Raw genomic sequence first — 24475 nt, 5'->3', positions numbered from 1 at the left:
CATGCTCTCAAGTTTCATTTCTTTCACCCACATCTTATTTTTCAACTACTTTTCCTTCCTCGCTCGCTCTCCAACTTTTATATTCCAATTTCCAATAAATATATCAATGCATCTTGACTGCATGTTTGATCGGTTTCTTAGTTATTAGCTTTAGTGGTTGGGTTATAAATTTGAATAGCAGTTCTATTGATTAGATTCCCTTGAATGCAGATAGATAGAACCCTGTTAACATTGAACTTAAGTGCTATTGTCTTTTTCGGTGACGGAGTGCGACCCCCTTCCTTTGAACTGTGTCATCCCAACGTAGTTAAGCCGGTCCCAGTCGTCTAAGCTAAAACCTAGTATACTGAGCGATGTGTTACATTTCATTTTTAACAACTTCTGATTTTCCTAGATTCGTACTTTGCACAATTAACAATTGATATTTGCAGCTGTTCCTTCTCATTTTGAGTCTTGCCCCATCAGCAAATGAAGGTCCTGAAGGTTTCACGCCGTCTGCGTCAGTACGGTCACATCTTCTTTAAGAAGGTCGCTTTTCCCCAGTCGCGTGTTGAGTGGCTTCCTGCCCGAGAGGCTCAGGCGCTCTGTGGCCACTGGCTGTTTCCATTGGGCTCTCAGCGGCTAACTGCAGTGGACAGTCCATCCCTTCTTCGTTGTCTGCTCCTAGTCTGGAAGCTCTGCTGAAACCTGTTCACTTTGGGTGACCCTGCTACCTGAAACGCCAGTACCTGTGACAAAGCTGTCAGCAACACATAAGCCCCACAGTATGACACACTGACAGGCAATAGCGGAGATTCAGGGGTTCAGTCAGTTATGGATCTCAAGAGGTCTCAAGTCTGTGACATCTTTTCACTTTGTTCATGGTATTTTTTATGAACATATTAATTTCATTACCAGTATTTCAGTCTTTTCTTTTACCATTTTTATATATCTTAAGGGCCTCTTTTTTTTTAATCACCAGGTCAAAGAGATAACAATACTCTTTTACAGGTTTTCAAGTTTTGTTTTCTGAATTTTAGTCCCTAATCCCTCTGGGGTTGAATGTAATTTTTCCTTACTGAAATCTTCACCTTTACCCTATCTCTGAGCTTGCCAAGGAGCCCTGGGGACATAGTGGGCCCACCCTGGGCTGCGTTCCACAGGGTCGGCAGGTGGAGAAAGACTGGGCTTCCTAAACTCCTGTAGACAGTGACCGTCTCAAACCCACAGAGGTCGCTGTGAGTCAGCACGGACTCATGGCAGAGAGTTTATCAGTTTACCTCTATGTGTAGATCTGTTTTTGAACTTCAAAATGCTTATAGAACAATGAAACTGAAATATCCGTTTTTCTGTGAACTTTTTGAAGCCCCATCATATAATTCAAAGGCGTAACTTAATTTTTGTTGTGCTATGTAACATTTTAGAATCAGCTTTTCAAGTTTCATGTCAATTTTTTACTGGAATTGTATCAAGGTTATTGACACTTCAGAATTGAGTTTCTTTTATTCCAAGAACATAGTATGTCCATTTACTTAAGTCCTATTTAGAGTCTTTAAATTAATTAGATTTCATTACTGAATTATCAATATTTTCCTTGACTAAGAGCCTCTTGGCCTTTGCATTAATTTGTCATTTTAAAATTTTATCTTTAAATAAGGACTTGCTTTTTAATATTATACCAATGAGTGATATTTATTGTAAGATTTGTTTTGGCAGATACTTGTTTAATGGAATTTTTTAAATACCTATATTTCAATAACCACATGGTTTCCCCTCTTAATCTAATAATGCAGTGAATTTTATTAATAGATTTTTTTTCTGTTTTTCCTTGTGTTAAGCTGCTATTATTTCATTAGTTTACCCTAGAGATTACAACCCGTCTGTCCCTCTCGCAAGCTTCATGTAAGTCAGTACTTTGACCAGGTCTGGACCTTGGAAGACTTTATTTCTACTTGCTCTCTGGACTTTGGCACGCTGTCATATATGTTAACTGTATGTTTACATTAGACAAGGCACTGTTTTTGTTGCACAGATTCAGTATGTACCCGCCTCTCTACCTTCCCACTTTGCACTCCACACTAAGGAACCCCGGTGGTTACCACCAGCTGCTGCTCGCTCCACGGGAGAAAAATGGTTGTTAGATACGGAGCCGGTTCCAGCTGATGGTGACTCTGTCCAGTAGAACACATACTGCCCCGCCAGTGCATCCTCACCGCTGTTCTTGTGTTTGAACCAATCGATGCAGCCCCTGTGTCCGTCCTTCCCACTGAGGGCCTCCACCTCACCAAACAGGGTGTCCTCCTCAAGGGGCTGGGCTCCCGATGACACGTCCAAAGGACGCGAGATGAAGGCGCGCCGCCTGCTTTCAGTTTTCTACCAGGGCTGTTTTTCTTCTGCCTGAGGACCTTATAACTTGATAAAGATGTCTTCACCTTTCGTTTTCCATGCGTCTACTGAAGTCCGCTTCTTCCTTTGAAGAGCATGCTGGGTGGCTTTTTCCTCCCCTCTCTCTGCTTTTTAAGGTTTTTATTCTCTTGTATTTGAATTAGCCGTGTGTCTGCCTTAAATGTTGGACCTGCTTTAGAATAGTAGTGCCCGGGTCTTCGAATTCTACTCGTGGCTGCTCCTCTCCTTGGGCCTAATTCCACGTTAGCCTGCTGTGTCATCTATGTGCCTTGTTCTCGTTTCCATTTTCCCCTGTGGGCCTGAGTCTAGGTAGGTGCTTCCTATTTTATGATCCAGCTTAACTACCACAGCCATCTTTTGAGTTAATGCCAGTTACTATATGCTTTAGAATTTCAAGTTCATTCTTTTTGTGGATTGCCCTTCTCTGCTGAGATTCACTTGTTTTCTTCTGGCTGTGGGTAGTTCAGACACCATGTTTTAAAACTACAGAAGTCATTTGAGGGTTAGGCTAATTCTCCCTTTAATCAAAAGAGGGTCTTTCTTGCAAACCCATTAGAGTAAAGCCGGCCCAATTTAACCTAATCGCATGGCAGTGGTGTTGTTGTGAAGACCAGGATATTCTCACTTTGCCCTTAGTCCTGCGGAACAACCTGCAGTGAGTCCTGGGATGAGCCTGCTGACAGCTCAGTTGAACGCACTGTCCTTTATGTGTTAAGTCCTGCTTCCTGTGATTGCTCAAACTCCAATATTGGCTTCCCTGAAACTGCCAGAAGCTCTGCTTAACTTCAATTTCACAAGCTCTTAATCAGCTTCAAGGCTGATTATGTACTAACAGATTGGTGGATGCCTTGAGGGCAGCGGTTCTCAACCTGGGGGTCGCGACCCCTTTGGGGGTCTAACGACCCTTTCACAGGAGTTGCCCAATTCATAACAGAAGCAAAGAAAATAATGTTAGGGGGGTCACCACAACATGAAGAACTCTATGACAGGGCGGTGGTATTAGGAAGGCTGAGAACCACTGTGATATACTGTTAATACATTACTTGATGTGATTTGTTAATGTTATTAAGGTGCTTGGAGTTGCTGCCGACTCATAACAGGCCCTGTACAGTGCAGTGTTTGTGAGGACGTTGCTGTTTGGTAGCGTTGTAGAAAGACGAGGCCGCCCACTCATGGACGTGAGACACTGTGTGGTCAGAATCAACTCCACGCGCCTGAGTGCTTCACTGTTGACCATCTGTGTCCTACCCTCATAAACTCTGAGGTTGTTTTCATGTGAAGCAGTTCATGTACCATTAAAGTTTGTGTATCAACTTCTTAACATCTGCTCCTGTGTGGTTATGCCATGTATTGGGGGAGTGGGGAGGGAGGCTGGTTCTTGATCAAAATTAGTGAAATTTGTTCATTGTATTAGCCCTCTATTACATAGGTTATTTCTTTTTGGACCTGTTGTATTTTACCTTTTGCAACGTCTTAAAATTGAATGCTTAGCACATTCCTTTTTAGCCCATCCTTCTTTTAACACCTAAGTTCTTGGGCATTTGGATTTCCAACAAATACTGCCCGAGCCATACCTGGCAGGGAAGGGTGTGCAGTACTGGAACTTGCACGGCGATGCTTTGGCCAGTGGGGATTTAAAAGTCTGTGTGTGAAGTAGCACGTACTGAGAATCTAGGCTGGGGATGTGGTTTTATTATTTTCTTACCTAACTATGTTAAGTCAGAAAATACAACCTGTGTGGTATTGGTATCCAGCTGAGACTTATTGGGGAATATTTTACGGACTAGAATACTGCAAATACTCTTTTCTGACATCAGTTCTTGAGAGAGACACGGACATTGTGGCCGTCCACTCGCATGGGCACGCTCCGGGGTCTTCTTGCAGCCGGAAGCTGTGCTGGCAGATGCACGTTGGTTGACTTTTCAGTGAATAGTCACCTTTTATCGGTATTTATTTTTAGAGTCATGTGCCACCAGTTTTCATTGATATTTACATGGCCTATCCAGTGTGGTTCTATTCAACAGCCTACGTCATAAAGGTCTGGATTGTGAAAGTTGTTATAATTTATTTAGTTTTTTTGAAATAATTTGAGTTCCTTTTGTTTTTAAATCATTATTGGGGGCTCTCACAGGTCTTGTAACAATGCATACATTAATTTTATCAAGCATATTCGTACATTTGTTGCCATCATTTTCTAAACATTTACTTTCTATTTGAACCCTTGGTAAATTATAAATTGTTTTCCTCTCTTACACCAACCACTGTCTCCCTTCACCCACATTTCTGTGGTTCATTACCCCCACTCCACCCAAGAGGAGGGGGGCCGGGTAGAATTATGCATCCATGGTTAGGATTGAAGATCCCTCTTTTACTAGGTTGGAATACTACCTTTCCTCCTCTTTGTGGTTACCTATTAAACTATATTAGCCTATCAAAGCTATTGTATGCCCTTTCTCTATACACTTAAAAGTTTAGAATAGATGGACTCTAGTCACCAATTAACATAACATTGTCCAGTATTTGAGCTGGATCTTAGGGTATTTTTTTAAATCCTATCTTATGGTTTGAGATGCTCTCTTATGGGTTTATTCTCTCTCCTATATTTTTTTGTATGAAAAGGATCTTTTATGTTAAGGCTCTATTAGTGGTAAAATAAACACTGTCTTGAAAGATCAGTTCCCTGAGATTAGAATTATTTGTTGACAGTTCTTTTCCCTCAGTATCTTGAGCATATTTTTTGGGGGGTGGGGGTGGGGATTGTCCTCCATTGTTGTGGCTGAGAAGTTTTCTGTGTCTCATTCCCTCCCTGAATAATAATCTCAATTACCATTGGCTGCTTTTCAGAGCACCTCTGTCTGGTGAGCAGTTTCACTGTAAGTGGATTTGTTTGGCTTCCTGAATCCAAGGAGTAACATCATTAATGATTTTTGGAAAGTTCTTAAAATTCTTAAAACTATGTCTCATAAAGCAAAGAAAAAGAATATTCCAAGAACCAATTACCATTAATTTATATGGGAAAATAACCTGTATCAGACTAAAAAGCTAATACTATGAGGCTTCGAAACGTTGGTGGAAAAATTCTATTATCTTTCAATTCTTTTTTTTAACCATTCCTTTTTTCATTTTCTTTTTTAAAAACTATTTTCTTTTAAAAGTAGTACAACTCAAAAAATAGTACAATTCTTATCACAATCCATCCATTGTATCAAGCACATTTGTACATTTGTTGCCATCATCATTCTCAAAACATTTGCTTTCTACTTGAGCCCTTGGTATCAGCTCATTCCCCCCCCCCATGAACCCTTGATAATTTATAAATTATTATTTTGTCATGTCTTACACTGTCCAACATCTCCCTTCACCCACTTTTCTGTTGTCTGTCCCCCAGGGAGGGGATTATATGTAGATCCTTATAATCAGTTCCTCCTTTCTACCCCATCTTCCCCTTACACTCCTGGTATCACTACTCTCATTATTGGGCATGAGGGTTTTATCTGCCCTGGATTCCCAGTGTTTCCAGTTCTTATCTGTACCAGAGGGTCTAGCCAGATTTATAAGGTAGAATTGGGATCATGATAGTGGGGGGCATGAAGCATTAAAGAACTGGAGGAAAGTTGTATGTTTCATTGGTGCTACACTGCACCGACTGGCTCGTCTCCTCCCGACGACCGTTCTGTAAGGGGATGTCCAGTTGGCCAACATGGGCTTTGAGTCTCCACTCTGCACTCCCCACAGTCACAATGATATGATTTTTTGTTCTTTGACACCTGATTCCATTGACACCTCATGATCACACAGACTGGTGTGCGTCTTCCAGGTGGACTTTGTTGCTTCTCAGCTAGATGGCCACTTATTTATTTTCAAGCCTTTGAGACTCCAGACACTGTATCTTTTGATAGCCAGGCACCATCAGCTTTCTTCACCACACTTGTTTATGCAGCGATCGTGTTGGGCAGTTCCCTTTCTTCATGGACTTTCTGAAGCCCACTCGTACAGTGGGTGCACAGATTGTGTAAGTCAGCCACAGGATGCTGGCGTTTGCTCTGTGCAAATGTGGAGTCGTGGGAAGCAAACACGAGCTACTTGTATAGACATAGGGTGGTAATTCTCAAAAACACATTTCCTGCCCGCAGCCCTTGTCTCACATCCGCTGCCTTCCCTGCTTCTCCCCAGCGCTGAGCCAGCCGTGTTCCCTAGCCGGTGTGCTCCCAGGCGGTGCTGCACATTTGGAGTGCTCACAGTTTGAGAGACTAGTGAGGGGAAGGGAAGTCACACTGGAGTGAGAAGTCCGAAGTATTGCTGCAGGTGTTCTGGGATCAGCAGATAAGTTCTCTTAGGACCAGTCAGAACAGTGCCTACCAAGGGGATCTGCTGGGCCAGTTCAGGTCAAGATGGCAAGGGCAGCCCCAAAGGTTACGACGGGGACTCGGTTTCTTTTGCATTCCCAAAGGTCATCTAGATAGATCTTTCTCAAAGGATGGTCATGGGGGCTTCTTACGAAGTTAAAGAAATTGTAAAGGGCCAGGCAAGGTTGAATGAAGGCGTTTGGGGTTCCCCTCTTCTCTCTGCCCCCACCCCGCATTATGACAAAGCACTACCTTGCTCATTCTCTGAGGATAGCCATTTGAGTTCCTCAAAGATCCCCGTGTGCTGGTGTCACGCTTCCGGGCAGGATCAGAGAGGTGGGAGGGAGTATATAGATCTGGGAAGAGGCTTCCCATTTTTAATATTTTTGTTAAGTAAAGGTTTCCATGGTTTTGAGGCAATACTTTGGGCTTCACCATATCCCTTGGTTTAATTTTTCTGGAAATTTTTAACATTTTGATCCAGATTTAAAACTTAAGCACTAATGGATGGTGTTTACTTTATGTGTGGTGGTAATATTTTCATAGTATGAGTGACTTAACACACAAACGGAATACAAATGATGATGGTTGAGTTTTAACGCAAAATGAGAGCCTTGACACCCACCCAGCCCTGTGCGCAGCTAACGCGTCTCTTCCTACCTGTTCTTTCTCAGTCTTGGGGAAGGTCCTCAGTGCGGTAGGCAGCGCCCAGCTACTGATGTCCCAGAAGTTCCAGCAGTTCCGGGGCCTCTGTGAGCAAAACCTGGTGAGTGGGGTGCCGCTGGACGGCCTTACGCACCAGCCTGTCTCGTAAGCCATCGTCCGTCTCGCAGAGTGGGGCCACACTCGCATGCCTACTGGATAGGTAACGTGTCAGTACAAGGCCCAGTGCAACAAAAGCAACCCCAAGACTGACCCCTCTGACCTCTAGTGCCTTCAATAAACCTGTACAAACCGCTGCAGGAAAATTAGAGAGCAGTAAGCACCCAGTGTCACACACAGACCCTAGCTTATGTCTAAAAGTACACTCAGCTGGGGTGGGGGGGGGTGTTACTGCTCTCTTACTTGTTAGCAGCACCAGGGGGGGCCCAGGCTGTGTCCCCGGGAGTGGAGATGACTCCTGTACCTCTGGATGGGGGGTCAGTGATGGAGTGTTGGCTTCCCTCACCTCACTGTGGGACCATGGCCCGTCCACCTCCCTGTCATGCAGAGAGACCCTACTTGTGGGCTAGCATGCTGGACCAGCCTCTGCCTTGCTACCCACCCCCCACTGACTTCTGTCTCCCCACAGAACCCTGATGCCAACCCACGTCCCACAGCCCAGGACCTGGCAGGGTTCTGGGACCTGCTCCAGCTGTCCATCGAGGACATCAGCATGAAGTTTGACGAGCTCTATCACCTCAAGGCCAACAGCTGGCAGCTGGTGGAGACCCCCGAGAAGAGGAAGGTGAGCATGGAGCAGTGCGGAGGGCAAGTCCAGGGACAAATTCCTGGTCGGCAGTAACGCTGCCACATCGGTCAGTGCTGCTCGGCTTCCTTCTCCGTGTGTCGTCTTTGAGCTGGGGCTCACGTCCATCAACGCGTGGGGGCCATGCTTGGCACTCGGCCGCATGCCGCTTGCTCTGTGTGGTCGAGGCTGCCCTGCATGTTCAGTCATGACAATTCTGGGAGACACAGGTGACAGTCTTATGACCTCAGCTAGACATCTCCGTTTCTGCGCCAGGGGCCAGGCTGGCAGGAGCAGTCCGGCTGGGCCCACTTCTGCCTGAGGCCACCCCTGCTCCACAGTAGAAGCCAGGGCCCTGTGGAAGCTTTAGACCTCAAGAATAGCATGGGAGATGGGGCTCCAATGCAGGGCTCCTGCTTCTGGGGCCCCTCTCGGACTGGCTGACCCGGGCTCCCGCTGGGCCTGAGGAAGGCTCGGACAGGGCCTGTGCCCGTTCCTCCCTGCTAGAGCGAGCATTCCCGCCTTGCGCTCTCTGTCCCACAATCATTGCTTCGTGTAGCTTCCTGATTCCAGTGTGTCTTGCTTGTGCCTGCCGCGGGGAGGCTGGGATGGAGACGCCAGCGTATGGTGGGGCTAGGTAGTGCCACACAAAACGTGGCCCCTTTATTTTATTTTTGTTTCCCTCGCTGTCTCACTAAAGGAAGAGAAGAAACCGCCCCCTCCAGTCCCCAAGAAGCCAGCCAAATCCAAGCCGGCAGTGAGCCGCGACAAGGCCTCCGACGCTGCGGACAAGCAGCGCCAGGAGGCCCGCAAGAGACTGCTGGCCGCCAAGCGGGCCGCTTCAGTGCGGCAGAACTCTGCCACGGAGAGCGCGGACAGCATTGAGATTTACGTCCCCGAGGCCCAGACCCGGCTCTGAGGCCACGGAGGAGGAGGAAGGAAACCATTTTTAAGTCATTAAAAACACAGACAAACTAAATGCAAATGGAACAACATTTTCTCAACCTTTAGTATGATTGTTCTGTCTAGAGACCCTGAGCCAACTTTCAAATTGACGCATCCAAGGGCTCACAATTTGGCTTTTTGGGGTCCCTCCCAGCTATAGGTTATGAAGACGTCTCACCCACAAATCCAGAAACCTAGAACTTGTTTTTCCTCTTGCTGGCCGTGGTAACTAGATAGATGGACTCCAGACTGCGGTCTTTTTACTCGTTCGATCTAATGGGAACTTAACCTAGCTTGTTTACAAGATGCCGCCTTGGGCCCTGCCGTGTCCTCTCCCCCCAGCTACCCCTGCGCTGGCCTCGAGTTTCCCTCCGGCCGTTTCGAGTCTCCCTTCAGAGCCACACGCGGCCCCATCCCCTTTGCTGGTTGAGAGGACAGACGGACACATGCCCTCGCCGAGTGCGTGCAAGTGTGTGCGCACGTGCACACACACAGACCTAGGTTTCTCACAACCCAGCACCTGCCCTGCCCCAGTCCTCAGCGGTGGCAGGCTGCCTCCAAGCAGATGAGGGGGGATAAGATCCACACTTAACACACTCTAGCCTCCTGTCTTTTTCTTCCCTCCAGCCCTTCCTTCTGCAAAAGAAAAAATATGAGCTGGGTGTGCCCGAGAAGGACCTCTCTTTGCGAGGGGTGTGTGTCCCAAGCCGAGCCTGTGTACAGTCCCGGGGCAGGGCAGCCATGTGTGTACGTCCATGTACATATGCACATAAACCCTTAGAGTGTATATTTAACAGATGCTCATCTGCTCGCCCAGGCCCACCAGCAGCACCACTGTCTCGGGCCCCTGGCAGGAGGTGGGTATGTGAATAGCATATATTTTTACATGTACTATATCTAGGTGTGTGTACAAGTGTGTGTAAAAATATATACCTTGTGTGTAAGCAGCCCTTTTTTTTCCCACCCTCCCTCCCTCCCCCTTTCCCCAATGGGCCCAGTGCCCAACCTGTTTTCTGTTCTGTTCTGTTCTTATAACCCACCTCCTCTCCCCTGCCCTTCACCCCAACCTCCCAGGGTGTCATGAGCCCTGAGCTGCAATGGCCCAGGTTGGTGGGTGGAGCGGGAGGGCACAGGCGGGTGGCCGGCACGGGGGCCTTGAGCAGAGCGCTCGGGGGCTGCTCTATACTGTGTATATGACTCTAGGGCATTGGCGACCTCCTCTTGCTCGGCGCTTGCTGCAGGGGCCCCAGGAGAACCAAGGGCCTGCTCTGGGGCCCCGTTCCAGCTTGGCCGCGTCTGTGACCTTGGGCAAGTCACTTGACCTCTGTGTGCCTCAACTTCCTCCTCTGTAAAATGGGGACAGTCCCTGCCCCTCCCTACCTCACAGGCATGTTGTGAGAATAAATGAGGTAATGTGTACCGAGGGCTCCTGGTGTCTTTGCGGTGGGCTGACCGCTGGGGCGAGGTGGGTGGGAGCTGAGCCTGCATCGGTGCCCATCCTGGCAGGAAGCCAAAAGCTCCAGGTTCTCCTCCTCCAGAAAACGAGGGCACCTTTCCCGGACAGCTTCTCCAGAGAAACAGGGCTCAGAAACGGAGGCAGGAGCCACGCTGGATTGACAGAGACCCCTCTCACAGCACCGACCACGTTCTCCGCGATCTTCCTGAGAGCTCACCCTGGTGGGGCCGCACCATGCACCACATCGACCAGTTTTATGGGGGGAGGGGGCTAGAAATGGAGGCTTGAGAGCAGGCTGTGGGAGCCGGGGGGATGATTCTGTTGAAACACGGAGTGTGGTGATGGGAGCAGCAAGCAGGCGCTCCAGACACACGCGCCCCAAGGTCCCAGGGGCTGGCGCAGGGACGACCCAGAGAAGGTTCTTGGGCTGGACGTCGGTGCCGCCTCCTCCCAACTGGGCCCCAGGAGTGCAGAGCCGCGAGAGCCTCCCTCACGTTGCCTGCCCTTCTTCCTGGGCCAATACTTGGCCTCCGGAGGTCAGCGCAGCTGAACAGATAGCGGCCACTGGGCGCCGGCACCTCCCCAATTCAGTCCTGGAGCCTGACGGGAAGAGGTCTTTGCTGCGGACAGTTCAGCATTTCCGAGGACAGGCAGGAGTGAGCGTGGCTGGAGGGAGGCCCAGCTGCCCAAGTCGCCAAGGGCCCGCATTCCCTGTCATGGAAGCATGGAAGACCAAAGGGAGAGGATGGGTGTGTGCTGGGCAGGATCTCAGTCCCCACCTCCAGCACCCCCAGTAAACTCCTCCTCGTACCACTCTGCCTGCACTGCCCCCTCCTGACCCCATGAGATGGTCTTCTGCCAGCCCGGTGCAGAGGGAGCAAGAAGGCCCCATGCCACCTGGACGCTGCACTCTGGACCCAGCCATGTCTGCAGTGCCGTGACCACAGCTGCCATTCTGAGCCGACTTCCTCATCCAGAAACGGGAGCTCAGCAGGGCCAAGCGCTGGGTCCTCCAACAGAGGTAAATGCCCCCAAAGGTCTGTCCATCCAGGGAGGTGATGCCCACACTCGGGGGTCACCCAGTGCCAGGCTGCAGCCAGCAGGGCCTCCAGGCACAGCCCTGGAGTGGGGGTGGGGAGGACAAGCAGCCACCTGCCTGCCTCTGATGTCTTTTGTGGGGTGCCAATATTAACAATTCAATCAACTGTTACTCTGGAAGCAAAAGAAAGCTAGGTAAAAGCCAAAAGACTAGCACAGCACACACTGAACGCCTTTCATCGACAGTCACCCATCATGCCATGTTCGCTTACAGCATTTGCCACGGCGCACCATGTTTACTTGGGGCACACGGTTCCCACCTCCACCCCCACCCCTGGCATTTCTAAGTTGCAAATAGTAAGATACTTCACCCCAAAACACAACATACAACTTCTAAGAACAAGGACCTGGCTATACAACTGCACCCCCATATCAGTAGAGAACGAAGCCCCTGCACAGGCCCAGGGAGGTCACCCCATTCGGGAGGGGCCTGGGTGCAGTGGTCCTCATGGTTCAAAGCACAGGCCACTCCCTGCTCACACTCGTGGCCTTTCTGCCCTTTTCCACTGCCAGACCCCAATCATTTGCTGCCCTCGTGATCTGCTCCTGTAGTCTTTTCACCTTTCCCCACGGGGGGCGGGGGGGGCGGTGTGTGTGTGTGTGTGTGTGTGTGTGTGTGTGTCCATCAATCTCTTTGAATGTCAGGGAACTTGTTTGTTTCTCATGACTTGATTCAGACCATGCAATGTTGACAAGAACATGCCATCTGAAGTCTCCATCCCCTGCACTCAGAAGGCTGGGCAGGGGGGGGAGGGTCCAAAGCCCAGTCCCTGAAGTAGCTGGAAGGACCCAGCCCAGGGACAGATAGCGCCTCCTGAAGCCACAGAGGGATGGAGAAGAAGCTGAAGGGGAGAGACCATCAGCCACCAGGGTCCTGAGGACCCAGATCTAAGAGGGGAGAAAGCACAGGCTCCCACCCCAGGGGTACAAACTCCCCATCCTGTGCTCTCCAGAGCAGGGAGAAGGTTCCCACGGAGCCTGGAACAGCACTGATGTCATAAACAGGGCAGAGGGCCAGACTGATGCCACCAGTGGCCTGAGGACAGAGCCATGTGGGACCCGTCCACCAAGTGAAGGACACTTCGCCCACCGGCAGAGGAATGGGGTTTAAAATTCTCTCCTGCTCCGAATCTGTGGCAAAAGCAGCATGGTCGCTCCAGCTACCACCCCTCCCCCAGGCCACCCCACCCCACCGCCGCTCCACACAGCAGCCAGCGGCAACATCTCAGAGCCAACAGGGAGCTTGGCCCTCTGCTCTGAGTCCTCCATGGCCTGCCTGCTGTCCCCTGGGGAAAGTGAGGAACCCTCGCCTGTGCTGAGCAGACTCTTGCCAATATCCTGGCTGCAACTCTGATGCGGACCCTCAGCTCTGCTCCAGGCACAGCTCAGTACCTCACACAAGGAGCCTGGCCGTCCCACCAACCTGGGCGCCAGGTTGGTATTTCCTTAGGGAACACTCACAAACACCTGGGCCAGGCCACTGTGAAGCCCCATCTGCACTGCGCCAGAGTCAAGTGGCTTCTCCGTGTTGTCCATCGCTGACGTGAGGATGGCACCGTGTGGTGAGTGACAATGCCGCTGCCCGGAGCTAGTGAGTCCCTGAGGGTCAGGACAGAGGGGTCTGCCAAGCCCAGAGAAGAGCAGCATGAACAGTTTCCTCTGTGGCTGCCCTTGGTTTTCCAGGGCTTCAGAGAGAAGGCAGTATTTGAGCTGGGCTTTGAGGGACGAATAGGAGTCCTCCAAGTAGCAGCAGCAGCAAAGACATGGTGAGCAGAGAGGCACAAATGTGAGCCAGTGCTGTGCTCAGAGAGGGGGTACAGAGGGGGTACTGCCTGTCCAGCCTGAATGCCGAGAATAAGGGTCAGGTTTGGGATGGAGCAGGGCCATGTCTTATCACAGAGCACACCTTCCTGCAACAGAGATCTGCTCCCCTGCCCTGAGTCTCCACGGAGCATGGTACACTCTGGCCCCGGCTAGCATGGGGATCGGTCTCCTATGTATCTAGGGCAGACTGTGGACAACTGGAAACGCCTTAGGGGGCCCTCAGTGCTTCAGGGGCTTAACCTTCAAAGACTGACAAGTCCTACATTAAATCTCAGCCTGTACTTTCCCCTCAACTCCAAATCTGCTGAACAAGGCCTCTCCCCTCAGACAGCGAACCTCAGCGTCGCCATTAAATCACCAGGGGCTATAAAAAGTTGCAGGTGGAAGTTTGATGAGAAGCACATCCTGTCTCAGAGGTTCCTGTCATCGTTCCTGTCACGTTGGTTCCGACCTGACAGCCCATTGAGTGCAGAGCAGACCTGCTCCGTCGGGTTTTCTGAGCTGTGACCTCCAGAAGCAGGTCGCCAGGCCTGTCCCCTGAGGCCCCTCTGGGTGAGGGCAAAAAACCATCTGCCTGTAGACGGGCATCTAATCCACAGCACGCATACATCATTAAGAATCACGTGAGGTGAGAGAGTTCCTTCCTGACGTGTAAACCTAGCAGGCAATGCTGTAGGTGAGAGAGCCCTGCCTTGCGCCAGAGACCAAAGTTAACTTGAAATCAAACTCCTAGAAGAAAATGTAGGTGTCCAGCCTCATGACCCTGCACTTGGCAAGAAAGAGAAAAACCAATAAATTGGACCTAGGGCAAATTTTCAGTTTGGGTGCATCTAAGGACATAAGCAAAAACGTGGGGGAAAGCCGACAGCCTGGGAGGAAATATTGGCAAATCTTCTAGAAAGAACTTAGCATTCCAACCATATCAAGAATTCATAACAATAAAAAGACAAACCAACCCAATTAAGACATGGCCAGAGGATTTAAACAGACAAATGGTCAACAAGCACATGGAAAGATGCCCAACATTGCTGGTCACTTAAAAATGCATTTTGAAGAGACACGAGATACCATGTCACACCCACTGTGTGGCTTTAAGAAATGGAATACAACACGTGTTAAAATGTGGAGAAACGGGAACCCCCTAAAGTGCTGGTAGAAATGCAAAGTGGTACAGGTGATGGAGAACGCCGCAGTCTGGTGGTTCCTCACAACGCTGAGTGTAGAATTACCACATAAAGCCCAGGAGCTCCGCTCCCAGGGGCAGACCCAAGAAGTGACAGCATGTCCACACGGAACTCGGCATCCAAATGCTCAGTCACATTATCCACGAGAGCCAACAGATGGCATACACTCAAAGGTCAACGAGGAAATGCCTGGCTCTGCGCCAAAAGGAGGAACATGGTACCGATGAGGGCGTTGCTGCCTCTCCACTCAAGGCTCCCGTGTGTTACAGGACAGAACCGAGAGCTTCCGCGGGCTTTTCTGGTCATACTCGGAAGCAGATCGCCAGACCCACCTTCCAAGGTGCTGCTGAGTGGATTCAAACCACGAATTTTTCAGTGGGTAGCCGAGTGCAAACGGTGCCACCCAGAGAAGACATACCAAGTCTGAGAAGCCAGACACAAATGTCACTGTGTGTGTGTGTGTGTGTGTGTGTGTGTGTGTGTGTGTGTGTTGCTTTCTGATATAACCAGAATAGACCGACCCATGGAGACAACAGATTGGTGACAACAAGAAGAGGAAAGAGGGGAGAGTTGCTATGGAATGATGGAAATTTTTAAATTAGAGATAGCTAGTGAAATTAAATGCCACTAAATTGTACACCTGGAAAGGTTAATTGCATGTTATGTGAATTCATCGCAATAGAAAAATCTGCTCCAGATTAAAAGAGACTAAAGACATCTGGAAAGATTCCGAAAAACCATTTGACAAACCTCAAAATCCTTTCATTGTAAAAGCGCTGAGAAAGGAAGGGCAGAGGAGCCCTTCCTCAGCCTGATCCAGGAAGAACCCACCGTAGCAGCACGTTAAATAGTAGAAGACTGATGCTTCCCCCCCAAGATCAGAAATATGCTGACTTGCAACATTTCTTTCCAACTCAGTCCTGGCCAAGGCAATTAGTCAAGAAAAATTCAATAAAAGGCACCCAGATAAGAAAGAAAGAACTGGTTTGTTGTATATTGTTGCTTGGTCTTGCTCTGTCTTGTTTTTGTGCATGTTATTATCTCCGCAGGTCTGTCTAAATAAGATAGGCTGGATGAACAACAGGACCAACAGTTCTGGGGGACATGGGAGAGGGGGAAGTGGGGGGAAAGGTAGTGGTATTAACAAACCCAGGGACAAGGGAACAACAAGTGATCCAAATTGGTGGTGAGGAGGGTGTGGGAGGCCTGGTAGGGCATGATCAAGGCTAATGTAACAAAGAAGAACTGCTGAAACCCTGGTGGGGACTGAGCATGATAGTGGGACAGGAAGAAAGTCAAGGGAAATAGAGGAAAGAGCTGGGAGGCAAAGGGCATTTATAGAGGTCTAGATAAAAACATGTATATATGCAAATATATAGGAGGATGAGGAAATAGATCTATGTACATATATTTATAGATTTAGTACTAAGGTAGCAGAAAGACATTGGTCTCTACTCAAGTACTCCCTCAATGCAAGAATACTTTCTTCTATTAAATTGGCATTCTATGATGCTCACCTTCCCACCACAACCGCTGAAGACAAAGGGTGAATAAGCAAATGTGGTGAAGAAAGCTGATGGTGCCCAGCTATCAAAAGATATAGCATTTGGGGGTCTTAAAAGCTTGAAGGTAAACAAGCAGCCATCTAGCTCAGAAGCAACAAAGCCCACATGGGAGAAGCACACCAGCCTGTGTGATCACAAGGTGCCAAAGGGATCAGTTATCAGGCATTAAAGAACAAAAAATTATATCATTGTGTGCTCACCTCTATGATACAATCGCTGAAGACAAATGGGTGCATAAAGAAATGTGAAGAAAGCTGATGGTGCTGGCTATCAAAAAATGCATCTGGGGTCTTAAAGGCTTGAAGGTAAATCAACAGCCATCTAGCTCAGAAGCAACAAAGCCCACATGGAAGAAGTACACCAGCCTGTGCAATCACGAGGTGTTGAACAGATCAGGTATCAGGCATCATCAGAACAAAAAATCTTACCATAGTGAATGAGGGGGGCAGTGCAGAGTGGAGATCCAAAGCCCATTTGTAGGCCACTGGAGATCCCCTTGCAGAGGGGTCTTGGGGAGGAGACAAGCCAGACAGGGTGCGATGTAGCAACAATGCAAAATTCAATTTTCCTCTAATTCCTAAATGCTTCCTTCCCCATCTCCTACCCCCCGCCCCACGATCATGATCCCAATTCTACCTTGCAAGTGTACCAGAGAATATACACTGGTACAGATAGGAACTAGAAACACAGGGAATCCAGGATGGATGATCCCTTCAGGGCCAGTGGTGTGAGTGGTGATACTGAGAGGGTAGAGGGAGGGTGGGTTGGAAAGGGGGAACCGATTATAAGGATCTACATGTGACCTCCCTGAAGGATGGACAACAGAAAAGTGGGTGAAGGGAGACATCGGACAGGGCAAGATATGACAAAAAAATAATTTACAAATTATCAAGGGTTCATGAGGGACGGGGAGCGGGGAGGGAGGGGAAAAAATGAGGAGCTGATGCCAGGGGCTTAAGGGGAGAGCAAATGTTTTGAGAATGATGAGGGCAATGAATGTACAAATGTGCTGTACACAATTGATGTATGTATGGGTTGTGATAAAGAGTTGTATGAGCCCCTAATAAAGATTTTTTAAAAAACACAAAGATAATAAAATGCACCAAAAAAACTCAGTTGGATCACACAAAAAAGGAAGAACTAAGACTATTTCTATTTTCAGTTGACATTATCTTATAAGTAGAAAATCCTAAGGAATACATACACACACAATGATAACTATTATACTAACAAGATTGTAAGATGCAAAGTCAACATACAAAAGCCAACTGGATTTCTAAGCATTAGCAGTGAACGTTTTCTGGCAAAACGATTAAGGGAACAATTTCACTTAACATAAAAAATTAAAATAGGAATAAATGTAACCAAGGAAGTTAAAGACTTGGCACCTCCCCCTACAAAAAACAAACAAAAGCTCTGCTGGGCAGAGCTTTCACGGTACATTTTTCCCACGAGGCGAACATCGAGCAACTCACTCTGAGTTAGTGCACGCAGTGGTGTTGCCTGGGAAGGTTCTCTCTGGTCACGGTGAATTTTTTTGTGAAATCAGTTTTGCTCAAACCACATTTTTTGGTGATGGCTGATTTAAGAGAATAGTGGGCAGCTGTGAAATTCTGGTTCCTGCTCAGGACACATGCCATAGAAATGGTTGTGATGTTGAACACAGCTTACTAGGACAGCGCTGTGGGAAAAACTCAAGTGCACATTTCAAAAAGGTGAAATGCCATCTGATAATAAACCTCCGTTTGAACGTCTGTCAGCTTCCTGAATAGACGAAACTTGTAGTGCAATTGGAGTTCATCCCACCAGGTCAGACTGTTCATCAAGCTTTCTATTTAGAGCAGCGGTTCTCAGCCTGTGGGTCGCGACCCCTTTGGGGAGGGGGGTGTCGGATGACCCTTTCACAGGGGCCGCCCGATTCAAAACAGTAGCAAAATTAGTTATAAAGTAGCAGTGAAAATAATTGTATAGTTGGGGGGTCACCACAACATGAGGAACTGCAGTAAAAGGTCACAGCATCAGGAAGGTTGAGAAACACTGATTTAGAGGTTCTGAAAAGATTGCATGACAGTGTGTGACCAAAAAAGGCCTGACTTGTGGCAGCTGGGGGGCTGGTTTTGCCACCACAACAATGCACCTGCTCACACAGCCATCTCAGAGCACCAGTTTGGATCCAAAAACAGCCTGTCTGGCTTGCCCCACCCACCTTACTCCTGACCTCCCTCCATGCGACTCCTTTTTGTTTCTGAGAATGAAGAGGGACATGAAAGGGCATCGATTTGACAATGTAGAAGGGATGAAGAAGAAAAAAAGGGAGGCACTGCCAACCATGCAAACAGATGAGTTTGAAAATGTTTCCAAGAATGGAATCGCAGATTTGACAAATGTATTCAATGTAATGGAGAGTACTTTGAAGGTGATAAGGTTGTTTTGTGAAAAAATTCCAGTTTTTGTTTGTGGGGGTACCCCTCCTATGTAAAAACACACAAAGATGATGACTGATTTAATTGTGTTTCCCAAAATTGTGTCACCTTGGTTGGGAGTGGCACTTGGTATGAAGTAATGACTCCATCTCTCCACTGGGGATCTGATGCATCACTGTACTATGAGGTGTCAATCTTAGCCTCTAAGACGTTACTGGGTCTGGATTAGAGGCCATTGTTCTAACTGAGGCAGGATAGCCTTTACAGGATTAAGTTGTACATTGCATCCATCTCGTCTGACACATAAAAGTGATTAAATACAGGAGCAGAGAGGAGTTCCTCAGTTAACTGCCAAGAAACAAGCGCCAAGAGTAAAGCGTGCCCTCTGAACCCAGGGAGCCTGCACTGAGAGCCTCCTGGAGCCAGGCAAGATTGGTGCCAGGACATGGGAAATCTCTAAAGAAGACCTGACCCACATGTGCTGAAAGGAGACAAAGGCCTCTCCCAGGGCTGAAAGTGAAAGCCTGTCCTCTAGCTGGCATGAGGAGTTGGGACTTCTAGCCTCCTAAACTGTTGGGATCAAGTTCTGATCAACTAGTGGTATTTCTGTTATAACAGCATTAGATAACAGACAAAGACCCAAATAAATGGAAAGACATCTATGTTCATGGATTAGAAGAAAACATGTTAAGATGGCAGTACTCCCAATTGACGTACAAATTCCACATAATCCCAGTCAAAACGCCCAGCCATTTTTGTGGAAATGGACACGGTGATCGTAAAATTCATATGTGGAAGTGAAATTAGGAACCCAACATAGCCAGGACAATCTTGAAAAAGAGAAGCTAAGTTGGGAAACATACTTGTCAACTTCAGAACTAACTATGGAGATGAAATAATCAACCTTGTGGGACATGAGAATAGACATTTGGATCAATCGAATATAATGAAGAATCCAGAAGGTGAAAAAGCACAAACAAAACCTCAAACATTATGAGCAATTGAATTTCAATAATGTGGCAGAGAAAAACTGGTGTTCTCAACAGATGACGCTGGGACGACTGGAAATTACCTACAAAAGAAGGAAGTTAGCTACTTCCTAACATATGTAACAACTAGCTCAATCAAGACAGTGTGGTCTAATCTGTGCCTCACACCATACAAAAAAATTCAGAATGGACCAACAAATGACCGAGAGATGAATAGTGTCTGGGACTATGCTCTTGTACTACAACAAGCAGCCATCTACGTGCAGTGTTGTTAGGTGGCTAGCTTGGGACAGGGAGGTTGTCCCTCCCATGCCTGCAAAGGCCCCCATAGAGGAGAGGTTGCAAAGAAATCAGGCACCCTATTGGACACCCATGGGAAGACCCAAATTGAGCATGCACAGACGACCCCCTAGGTCCAGGTAAAACCAGTACCTTACCTGCGCACACCCACCTTAGGTACCAGCAAATGACAACACACAGGTGGGCTGAACTCAGCCAATGGGGTCAACCAATACCTTCAACCACGTTTGCCCCCAGCAGGAAGCACATCCCTGCATGCTCTCATGGCACCCCCTCGTGGCCTGCCCCCAGTCTCTTTTTGCTCTGCCCTCACCCCTAAGGAGGGCCTCTAGCGTGGGGTACATCCCACTCCAGAAACCCAACCATATCAGCTAAATACACATAGAAAAAGCACACCAGCCTGTGAGATCCAAGAATTGTAAATAATAAAATTCAAGATTAGAGGAGGGAATAGTATTAGAACTTAAATTCTGAACACCCAGTTTACAAAGACTGTAGATGACAGTGAAAACCTAAAACCCATTTGCCATATCCCCCCGGGGATTAAGACTCCACTGAATTCCCGTGGACCAATGACCAGGGATGTGAATTGCCTTGTCCACAGACAGAGCACACAATCAGGAAGTGAATTAATACAGATATAGTTAGGTTAAAATTTAACATCCTATCATTTGTTTTCCTGTTTGACCCATTTTTATTCTGGTTTTATTTTCTGCTTTCTTTTGGACTGAGGCTTTTCTGCGTTTTCTTTTGTAGTTACTGATTTTTGTTGTCACTGCATGATTTTCTTTATATGAAATCCAGGATAGGCAAAGCTATAGAGATAAAACTAGATTAATAGTTTCTTAAGGTAATGGCAGAGGAGAACAACGGGGATCTGGGAAGATAATAAGGAATTCAAAAATGAAGAAAATATCCTAAAATTGAGTATAGTGATGATTGTACAACTCTTTTGAAAAGATTCAACTATTGAACTGTATGGTACATAAATGTTAATAAAATCATTAATTTTACAACTAGTAACAGTGAAACTGGTATTTAGAAGATGAAGAGGATTGACGGTAAAATACATATAATTTTTAGCATTTATATAAATCTAAACTATTAATTTAGACATCTAGAGTTGTCAATAAAACTACATTTTAAAAGAATATATAGTACAAATATGTTATATGTAAATTTTAAGTAAAAACCACCCATCTTTTAATTAAATGCAAAAAATGGATTAAGGATTTAAATGTACAATTTCAAACCATAAATTTCTCAGAGCAAAATGCAGGGAGCAACATTGTGATGTTTAGCTTTTAATGGATTACCTAATAGAATAACAAGAGCACAAACAGTAAAAGACAAAGTTAAAAATGGGACATCTTCATAAACATTGAATTTTCGCTCGTCAGAAAGATCATAAAAGTAAAAAGCTAACCAACTTCCTGGGGGATTATCTTTGGAGAGCACATATCCAATAAGGATCTAATAACCAAAACAGATATAAAACGTTGGCAGATTAAAATGACAACCCAGTCATAAAATGGGCAAAGTATTTGAATAGGCATTTCACCAAAGAGGACGTTTCCAGTGACCACCAAACAGAGACAGATAACACGTCACTTCTATTAGGATGGTTACAATTAAAAAAGAACTAGAAAATCCAAACCAAATAAGTGTTGGGAAGGATGCGGGGAAATCAAAGCCTTCTTCCACTGCGGGAAGCAGTGCAACATGTGGGAAGCAGCCCTTGTGGGAAGCAGCCCTTGTGGGAAGCAGCCCTTGTGGGAAGCAGCCGTGGGGTATCCTGCAAAGGCCACACAGCCAGCAATTCCACTGAGGAGCAGACCCGCAGCACGGGCGCAGGTCCCACACCAGTTCGCCACCGTGACGGTCGAAAGGCAGAAACAACCTACCTGCCCATGAACCCATGAGATGCACCGATAGATCAAATGTGCTACATGCATCCAACTCAGCCAGCGGGCTATAAACTATGAAAGGGAGCTTGAGGACATGCTGCATGAAGGAAGTCCATCACTCACATATTGGGGTTATGTTCCCCCAAAATATTTTGTAAAATCCTCACAGGAGACCAAGCATAATGGCCTGAGAGACAGATGGAAACGCCAAGATTATGGCCCTTAAATATCCATCCCTTCAGGTAAGAAATGGAACTCACACGGGCATTGGGATAATCAACCATTTAAGATCAAAGGGTCGTAGGGGGGGGGGAGGCGGCATGGAAGCAGGAAACACTGGAGAAGGTGAGATCAGCCATTAAGGGAACCCCAGCAATGGACCAGTTGAAACAAAACGTGGCTGAGCCATTAACCGAGTGACCTGTTCCTGAGCCTTCACCTAATTCACAGGAAAGGTTTCTTGGTTTTGTTTTTAAATCCTACCCTAGAGTTGTAAACCCATTTGGAAATGAGTTGCTTTGTTATGTTAATGAGACAGGGTCAGTGTGGACTATAACTTGAGTCAACCTGAGAATGAGACATAAAGGGACATTAAACAAACCCAACAGAGGGAGCAGAGAGGGGGCAAGAAGCTCTTCCAGAACCAGGAAACTAGATGCTGAGACGGGAAGCTTCCCCCAGAGCTGAGCGCTGTCTTTCCTGAATGTGAATGTCTGGCCTCTAAGCCATGACAAAACAACTCAGTGATGGCAGCACTAAATAAGGAAGACAAGCACAAAAGGACAGATACTGTGTGACATCACTTTATGAAAGAACAGGAAAGGCAATGCTTAGAGACCAGAGGAGGAAGGGACCGGGAAGGGGAGGATTAACAGTGATTGGAAATCACATTGATAAGGGACCTGGTCGGAGAGACGATTAACGTAATTGTAATCAATAGGTTGTATATCTATTATTAAATATAATAATTTTTAAAGATTCTACACCTGTACAAAGTTGAATTGGCAAATGTGTGGTAGATCTAGAACAATGAAAACATAAAGGAGGAGCCTTTGCGATTTTTTAGGTGCGTCCTAAACATGTGGGATTGGGTTCCTTGGCTTGGAGGTGTAGGGTCCTGGTTTCACGGCATCAGTTACTTGGCCTCATCTTGTACTTCCTAGCTCACTGCATGGTACGTGGGGCCTTGTAACCTTGGAGTAAGCACACAAGGCACAGCAATTGGTCTCTGTCCACCGGGAGCAATGAGCCTGAAGGTGAGAAAGGACTAGGAGAAGGTTGTGGAAGTGTGACTCACCGCCTCCATCAACAGTCGATCCTCTGCCATGAGATGGGGACTGGGGAGGGAGGATCGAGCCTGGCTACCATTACTGAATGGTTTAATTGAAAAATGTTATAGAAGTATCCTAGTCTAAAAGAGTGGGGGGATTCAGCCCAGAATTTCAAAATTTCACAGACTCTTAACTTTCTGTAGCCATGGAGTTTGGAAAAACCCCTGAAATTACTGCCCTGCGATAATCTTTAAACCTTAAGCCAGAGTCCCTGAAGTCCTCACGCCTGGCTTAGCGAATCAAAATGACCTGCCTTGAGCATCACGCTCCAGTAAAGAACTATCGCCGTGGGATCTTCTGCCAAGCGGACCAACAAATCTGCCTGTGAAGAAGGATGACCAGGGTGGTCTTCAGAGGCCAGGAGGGCTGGACTGGTCTTACAACCTTGGGGCATGTTGCCAGTCAGGGGAGACCAGCCCCTGAAGGAGGACATCATGCTGGATAAAGCAGAGGGCAGCAAAAAAGAAGGTGGCCCTCAATGACATGGCCTGACTCGGTGGCTGCGACCACGGGCTCTGGCACAGGATGCTTGCGAGCAGGGCGCAGGGCCGGGCAGGGTTTTGCTCTGTGGTGCAGAGGGTCGCTATGAATTGAACGACTTGATGGCCCCAGCAACAACCTAACACAGGGAATCAAATTACTCAAAAGATTCACTGAACCTTATCAGGCAGTAAATCTATATTAACTGGGGAGGGGGGCAACACAAAGGGAAGCTGAGAATGGTTGCCCCCCTCCAAGAGTGTGTGACTGGTGTCACTGAATTATGCATGTTGAAATGACTGAAAGGGTGTATATTCTCAATAACAAATACATTTAAACCAAAGTACAAGCAAGTAGTGAGGTACTAGTCAAGATAAGAGATTGACATCAAAGGGAAATAATTTAGAGTCTAGAAATAAACCCCCAATCTACAGTCAACTGATTTTCAATAAGGGTGCCCGGACCATTCAATGTCGCCCTTGATGTCATCCCACAGTCCTCTGGAAGGGCACAAACGTGGGTCTCTCCCAGGCATTTGGTCAGGGTAGCTGTCTCCAAATGTCTTGACTTAGATGGGGGAGCACTTCCATGTGGGGAACTAGCACTTAGGGAAACATGATGAGGACTGTGTTCCCTCACGCGGAACACAGGGAATCTGGTGTTCCACGGTAGGAAAGCCGCCACCTTGGTAGGTTAGAAAGTCCAAGTACATTATCATGTCTTAAATATTGTTCTCACAGATTCTCCCCTAACAGCTATGCAGCCTTAAAGTGATCACATGGTTGATTTTATGTT

At 47.3% G+C, this 24475-nt stretch overlaps 1 protein-coding gene across 2 annotated transcripts in view; it reads left to right on the top strand.

Moving 5' to 3' along the window:
* DLGAP4 (DLG associated protein 4) overlaps positions 1-10542 on the top strand; it is a 57988-nt gene extending 47446 nt beyond the window's left edge. Inside the window, exons 5-7 of one of the 2 annotated variants that reach the window (XM_075563677.1) lie at positions 7406-7497; positions 8023-8178; positions 8879-10542. In XM_075563677.1, coding sequence (XP_075419792.1) covers positions 7406-7497; positions 8023-8178; positions 8879-9097 — 467 coding nt within the window. In that variant the 3' untranslated portion in view covers positions 9098-10542. Of the gene's footprint in view, positions 1-7405; positions 7498-8022; positions 8249-8878 lie in introns of both variants that reach the window. The other variant, XM_075563678.1, reaches the window with a different exon arrangement.
* Positions 10543-24475: the final 13933 nt, after the last annotated feature.

Source organism: Tenrec ecaudatus, chromosome 12 (assembly GCF_050624435.1).
Source record: "Tenrec ecaudatus isolate mTenEca1 chromosome 12, mTenEca1.hap1, whole genome shotgun sequence".
Lineage (NCBI taxonomy): Eukaryota > Metazoa > Chordata > Mammalia > Afrosoricida > Tenrecidae > Tenrec > Tenrec ecaudatus.
Note: the sequence above shows the minus strand (reverse complement) of the source record. Positions and strands in the feature narration are given on the sequence as shown.